The sequence below is a fragment of the Onychostruthus taczanowskii genome, unplaced genomic scaffold, assembly GCF_017590055.1.
Source record: "Onychostruthus taczanowskii isolate IOZ18803 unplaced genomic scaffold, ASM1759005v1 scaffold34, whole genome shotgun sequence".
Taxonomy (NCBI): Eukaryota; Metazoa; Chordata; class Aves; order Passeriformes; family Passeridae; genus Onychostruthus; species Onychostruthus taczanowskii.
In genome coordinates this window covers 2231293-2237755 of record NW_024500794.1, presented here as the reverse complement: position 1 = coordinate 2237755, position 6463 = coordinate 2231293, and the positions used below count along the sequence as shown (strand labels likewise).

Below are 6463 nucleotides of genomic sequence, written 5' to 3'. Positions count from 1 at the left end.
TGAGAGGCTGGACATGCTCTGGCCACGGGCACTTACAGCCCAGAAAGCCAAACATGTCCTGGGCTGCATCCAAAGGACAAGGGAGGGGATTCTGCCCCTGTGCTCTGCGAGACCCCACCTGGAACTGCATCCAGCTCTGGGGCCCCTAGCACAGGAAGGACATGGACCTGTTGGAGCGAGTCCAGAGGAGACCAACAAGATGCCCACAGGGAGGGAGCACCTCTCCCACGAGGAAAGGCTGAGAGAATTGGGTTTGTTCAGCCTGGGAAAGAGAAGGCTTTGAGGTGACGTAATTGTGGTCTGCCAGTACCTGGAAGGGAACTCACAGTAAAGATGGGAAAGGTTATTTACAAGAGAATGCAGTGATAGGAGGAAGGGGAATGGGTTCAAATTGAAAGAGTAGGTTTAGGTTAGATATTACAGAAAAAATCCTTTACCCTGTGTGTGGAAAGGCACTGGCACAGGTTCCCCAGAGAAGCTGTGGATGCCCCATCCATTGGAGGTGTTCAAGGCCAGGCTGGATGGGGCTCCGATAAACCTGGTGTAGGGGAAGGCGTCCCTGCTCATGGCAGCGGGATTGAAGAGGATGAGCTTTACCGCCCCGGCAGCCCAGACCAACCCGCGGCCGCGGCTCTGTGAGGGGAGGTCGCTGCCCCCGCAGAGGGCGGGGCCGGGCCGGCACCGCCCCCGCCGCCGGCAGGGCCGGCTCTCCAAGATGGCGTGGGCACCGCCTCCATCGGCGGCCCAGCTGTACAGGCCGAACCGCTTCGTCTCGCTGCCCGCCGAGCTCGACCCCGCCACCTACGACACATCGCCGGAGAAGCGCCGCGCCGAGGCCGAGCGCCTGGCGATCCGCTCCCGGCTCAAGCGGCAGTACCTGCTGCAGCTCAACGACCCCAGCGCGCCCGCCGTCATCGTGAGTGGGAACCGAGAGGGCCGAGGGGGCGGCGGGGGGAGCGCGGGGCTCGCCCGCCTCACCCGGCGGCGTCCCGGAGCGGGGCCCGCGCCTGCGGCCGTGCTTGGGCCCGGGGCCGGGGCGGCGGGACGCTGCCCGCCCTCCCCGTGACCTTGGTGCCCGTCCCGGTGTGCCTTGGCCTCCGTCCCCGGGAGCAGGGGTCACTGCAGGGCCCTGCGGGCCTCACCGCTGTTGTCTTTGCACCCCAGGAAAATCCCGCCTTGATCCGCTGGGCCTATGCGAAGTCGCAGAATGTCTACCCTACTTTCCGCCCGACACCCACGACGTCCTTTCTAGGAGCTGTTTATGGGTTAGGCCCCCTCCTCTTCTGGATATTTGTGTTAAAAGCTGACAGGGTAAGTCGACCAAGGACGCTGAACGTCAACGAACACCACAAACACCAGCCTGTAAAATGTAGATCTGCTTGGAGTCTCAGTTTGTGGGATCCTCATGCAGCTAGGATTGATTAATACCATTGAAGTAGTGAGGGGAGGAAGGCTGTAGCGAGCCTGCTGTCTCAAAGCCTGTTACTGGTTGCAGCGTCTTTTTCTGAGAGCCCTTTATTGTACGCTTGGGGACATGGCCAGTCACAGTTTGCCTTACCAGGCTGTTTTGCAGTCACAAAGTTTTTCTGTAGCACTGAGTGAAAATTAATCCTAAATTACTCATAACATGCATTAATTATGTTTTTTGAACTCAGAATACACAAGAAGCTTATAGATGGCAGACCTAGCAATATCTCTGTGCAGTTACTGGATTATTTCTCTAATTTAGTGAAGCAAATGGGGAGCAGTAATTATGCCAATTGCAGTGTCTGATCTCAGCTGGACACTAATAATTTGCAAGGTTTATCTTGCTTCCATTCTAACTCCTGAACTATGAGTGTCAGAATCTAATGATCAATATGAAAAAACACAGCTATATACATACATAAAAAAATGCTAACAGGCAGACAGTGGCTGTTTTTAGTAGACGGTTTGTGGCTGTTGTAAACCACTTTTATTTCCCTCTTTTGCACAGAAGTAGCATTTTAGATCAAATCATAAACCACGAAGCACTAACATAAATTAACAGAATATTTGTAGGAAATGTTTGCTAGAATGAATTGAAAATTCAGGTTGTAGGAAACATGCTGATTGTTTTGATATAAATGTTCTTGAGACTTCAGTACCTCTGCAGTATTTTGCCATGCTGAAGTCTTTAATTAGTGTCCAGGATAATTCACTTTCCTTTATTGTGGTTCCTTTAGTGATGTTTGGGGATTCCTCTTGTTTTTCTGGTAGTACCTAAGGCATGGTAGTCATAGTCTTTTCTCTGAGGAATATTTGCTGTGTGTCTGGGAAAGCAGGAGATAAATTACTGGGTTTTAAGTAAATCTTCTGGTTTTATTCAGCAGAAGGAATCTGGCCATTATCCACAGTGCCTGTGTACTGTAATGATACCTGTCAGAAAGGTCCATGACTGCAGAGTGAGGTACAAATGGGTAGGAAGAGAGCACAGGCACTTGTAGGCAAGTTACTAAGAAGTTTCTCCATAATTAGATCTCTAAGCTGGGCTATTCAGCCAGAAGGAGGAGATAGAAACTAAGGTACAAATGATGAGACACAACTAGTTTGGTGAAAAATGCCTTACAGGAATTGGTCTCTGCTGGCCTGTGAGAGTACCTGGACATGAGGTCAATCTGAGCAGGTCTTCAGTAGGTGAAGCTAAGTGCCTTGTTATCTTTTACTTTTAAACAGCTTGTGCCCAAAGAATCCTTTAGGGTGGAAAAAACCCTTAAAATCCTATATGGTGCTACCTTCATGTAGTACATGCTGAAATGCTAAACTGCTGTTCTGTTATCCCAGGCTGATTGAAAGTCCTCTAGCAGGAAAATGATAAATGTTCTCTTTCTTCCACAGGATCGTAAAGAGAAGCGTATCCAGGAAGGTAAATACAAGCAATCGCCGTTCAGTGTATTCTTCTAAGTCCCTGGAATTGCAGTGATGTTCTTGGGATATAAATAAAATAAGATGCATTATGTGATGACATTTCTCTGTCACAAAAATAAATCTTAATTGCTTGTTGGTTGTCTTGCATCTTTAAAAATCATGGGAAGTGCAAAACTGTAGGATCTTTGTATCTAAACCAGATGGATACAGAGAGGGTGTCTGGAACTCAGCTACTGTACTCTTTTGGTATGCATACTGAGGATCTTTTTAAACCATGGAAGTTGCTGTTGTCCAGGAAGGTTGAAGTTTAAAATTACTAGCACGCTAAAATGCTAAGCAAGACGAAAGCAGTTTCCTAAAGGAACTACTGCTTGCCTTCCAGATGTTTCTTCTTGGTGTTACCTTGGCTGTGTGGTTTGCCCTAACTGGACAATAGGCAAATTGTATGATACATTTTTAAGAACTTAGGAGTCTGCCTGACTATTGTCAATAAGTTGAGTTAATTTTTCTTTTCCTTGATGAACTACAGGCCTAAACTATGTGTTTGTCTATTGTAATAAACTTATATTTTTTATTAGTAAGAGATTTGGAAACAGTGAGCTCAATATAGTCATGCTGTACATAACCAGAATTTCCACTAATTCTATAGTTCCTGTGAACAAGAGACAAGAAGTGTAAGATAAGGAGTTTTACTTTGACACTGACTATCTTGCAGTATGGGAGAATTCCTCCCTGCAAGGGGGCTATGTTCCAAAAAAAAAAATCCACTACCAAGCATAACTGAATCTTATGCCTGCAAAGATGCCTTTTCTGTTTATTCTTACAAGAACAAAAGTTCTTCCTGCCCAGATCAACATATCAGAGGACTCTGGTATTGTTACTGCCAGTGTACTGAGGTATGAGTGCAAAGAAAAGATTTTTGATGCATACTTGAATTTTTACATGGCCAGTAGGTGCCATCATGATCCAAACAACCCTCATTCTTCAAAGATTGTGTGACTGATTTCTTCCCACGCACTGGGGTTCATGCCAGAAGCTCAGTCTGATACAAAAGTTGAAAACTTCCCTTTGCCTGCTGGGAAAGCAGCCAATGTGAAGTCAGCAAAAACAGGTCTACTGCATCCTTTCTTTTCCTGCATGATGAAGATGTAAATGTGGGCCATTTGCGGTCACACTCCAGCAGAGTGAGTTGATGAGCTTTACCACATAATCATTAAGTGGCTGAGGTTGGAAGGCACCTCTGGAACTCATCTGGATCCTACCCTCTGCTCGAGTAGGGCTGTCTGAAGTGGGTTGTCCAGGACCACGTATGTACAGGTGGCTTTTGAGTATCTCTAGAGATGAAGACTCCTAACTTCTCTGAGCAACCTGTGCCCCTGCTCAGTCACCCTCACAATAAAATCATTCTCACTGTGTGGGTTCTTTTTGATGGTGGGTTTGTTGCTTGGGGTTTGTTTTTTGTTTGTTTTTTGGGGGTTTTGTTTTGGGGTGGGGTTTTTTGTTGTTGTTGGGTTTTTTTTTTTTTTTGGTTTTGGTTTAGGGTTTTTTTTGTTGTTTGTTTTGTTTTTTGTTTTTTTAAAAATTAATTTTTTAAAGTGTTTCCTATTGCAGCTCTTCTTGTGTGGGCCATGAAACATTCAGGCTGTGGAGCTTAGCACTAGTGCTGTGTACAGAAACGACCGGTCAGTGCTAGGTTTTGCAATCCCATACGTGCTCCCAGTAACCATTTTGCACCGGTTTCTGCAGCTTGTTCTGCTAGTTTAACTGAAGCAAACCCGTATTATTCTCTGCAGAATAGCTCCTAAAAGACTGTCACAAATGATATTACAAGATAGAGCTGTGGACCAGTGCAAAGAGGCATCGGTGCATGGAGAGTGGTATTTAGGGAAAGAAATAATTGCTTGTCTGAGCATGCTAAATTAGCTATTCTTGCTGCCACAAACTAATTTGATCTCCCAGGACCCATTTCCTCAGCTAATTGGAACTTGAGTTGCCACACATGTAAATTCTCCCTTGCAGCTGTATTTGTTTCAGGCCAGCTGAGCAAATGCTTCAGGATGGGTTGTGGATGAGCTCAGTGCCTCTGGTCTTTTAGAACAACGTTGGATTGATGCTCGTGGCACCTGCCATAGCCCTTTCCTTTCCAGCCCTGAGTCTCTGATGCTATATCCCTGCAGATTTGAGCATGGTGCTTGGGGAAAGGCTGCCCTACTTTTCTCTCTTGTTATTTCCAGAACTCTCCAAGCTGTTTTCTTGCTAGGAATGAGCATGCCATGCTGTTGGAGGCGGGGTTGATGTTTGAGGCACTGGTGCTGGGTGCAGTGAGGAAGGAAAGAGAAGTTTCCCTTCAGATATCTAGGGTGGAGGTAGGAAAGTGAATGTGCCTTGTGGAATTTTACCCTTGGCTGATGTGTTACCACCCATATATGCTTTGGTGATGTGTCTGTATGAGAGAAATTCAAGCCTGTAGGTCACTGTATGATAATTTAGGTCCCAAACAGAAAACAAGTTCTTCCCTTCTGCCTGTGAAACATTTAGACCTCATTTATCCCTGGATCAGTCTGATTAAATCAGTTCTCTGGCAAATTGATTCTCCCAAATGTCCTTTTCTGAACTGGCTATTGTAGAGTAAATGTCTCAGTGTAGATTTTATAATACTTTGCTCAAAGCTGATGCCTTTTTTTTTCCCCCAAGGACCTGGTGCAGATCCAAAACTGATGATGGATGTAACTGACTGGTAATTGTGTGTCACAGGTCTACGTTTCCTTCTCTTTGGGAAAATTGCTTTTCTTGGGAAGTAAGAAACATAGATCTGGTGGCACCAAGTTTAGAAACTTCCACGTGGCTATGTGCTAAAGTACAGGCCTGAAGTGTGGGGTGCCTGGGCTGTGCTCGTGGTTCCCACTCTGCTTGGGGCTTTGCTTGCTCCCTCCACCTTGTGGAACTCACCAGCTGGGGGTGAGGCTTGCATACTCCAATCAATGTTGAGGTCCCCCATGGTGTCTGCAGTTGAGTTTTTTTTCCAGGTACCTTTCCCAGAACAAATGCTTTGATTGGCCAGAGTAGCCCTTTCACGTTTGCTATGCTGCAGATTAGCACAGAACTAGGGAGAGAATTTGTCAAGTGCTGACAAACAAGTCAATATTGCAGGATGGCCAGAGTGTGGAATAGAAACCCTCCCTCACTTGGCAGTGAAGTGCTTTGGATTCTGCCACCTTTTTTCATTTGTGGTCTACTTTTCTGACAACCAAGTCTTTCCTTGGCAGCCCTCCATGGATGAGCAGGTTGAAGTGGCTTGCTCTGACGGTGGGCTTAGGCCTGGTAGAGCCTTCAGCTCCGTTTATAAAGCTCTTCCCAAACCTACAGCATACAATGCTTTGTCAGTCCCTAGCTCCTCCCTGGGAGAGACACAGTGGGTTGTATTTTCAGGAGGCCCTGTGAATGGGAGCTAGCTGGCACCTCATGTCCACACAAGGTGCAGCTTTCACACCAGGTCCATGTGGTGAGAGCCACACAAGTATTTCAGCTTCAACATGCCACCAGGAAAGCTTTAATTGGATACTTGAAAGTTAAGAAT

The 6463-nt window shown here is 46.5% G+C and overlaps 1 protein-coding gene across 1 annotated transcript; it reads left to right on the top strand.

The window, feature by feature from the left end:
* Window positions 1–672: 672 nt before the first annotated feature.
* On the top strand, window positions 673–3021 carry NDUFB4 (NADH:ubiquinone oxidoreductase subunit B4). The gene is made up of 3 exons (XM_041410895.1): window positions 673–916; window positions 1165–1311; window positions 2857–3021. The coding sequence occupies exons 1-3, from the start codon at window positions 716–718 to the stop codon at window positions 2920–2922; spliced, it is 414 nt and encodes a 137-aa protein (XP_041266829.1). The 5' UTR covers window positions 673–715; the 3' UTR covers window positions 2923–3021.
* Window positions 3022–6463: the final 3442 nt, after the last annotated feature.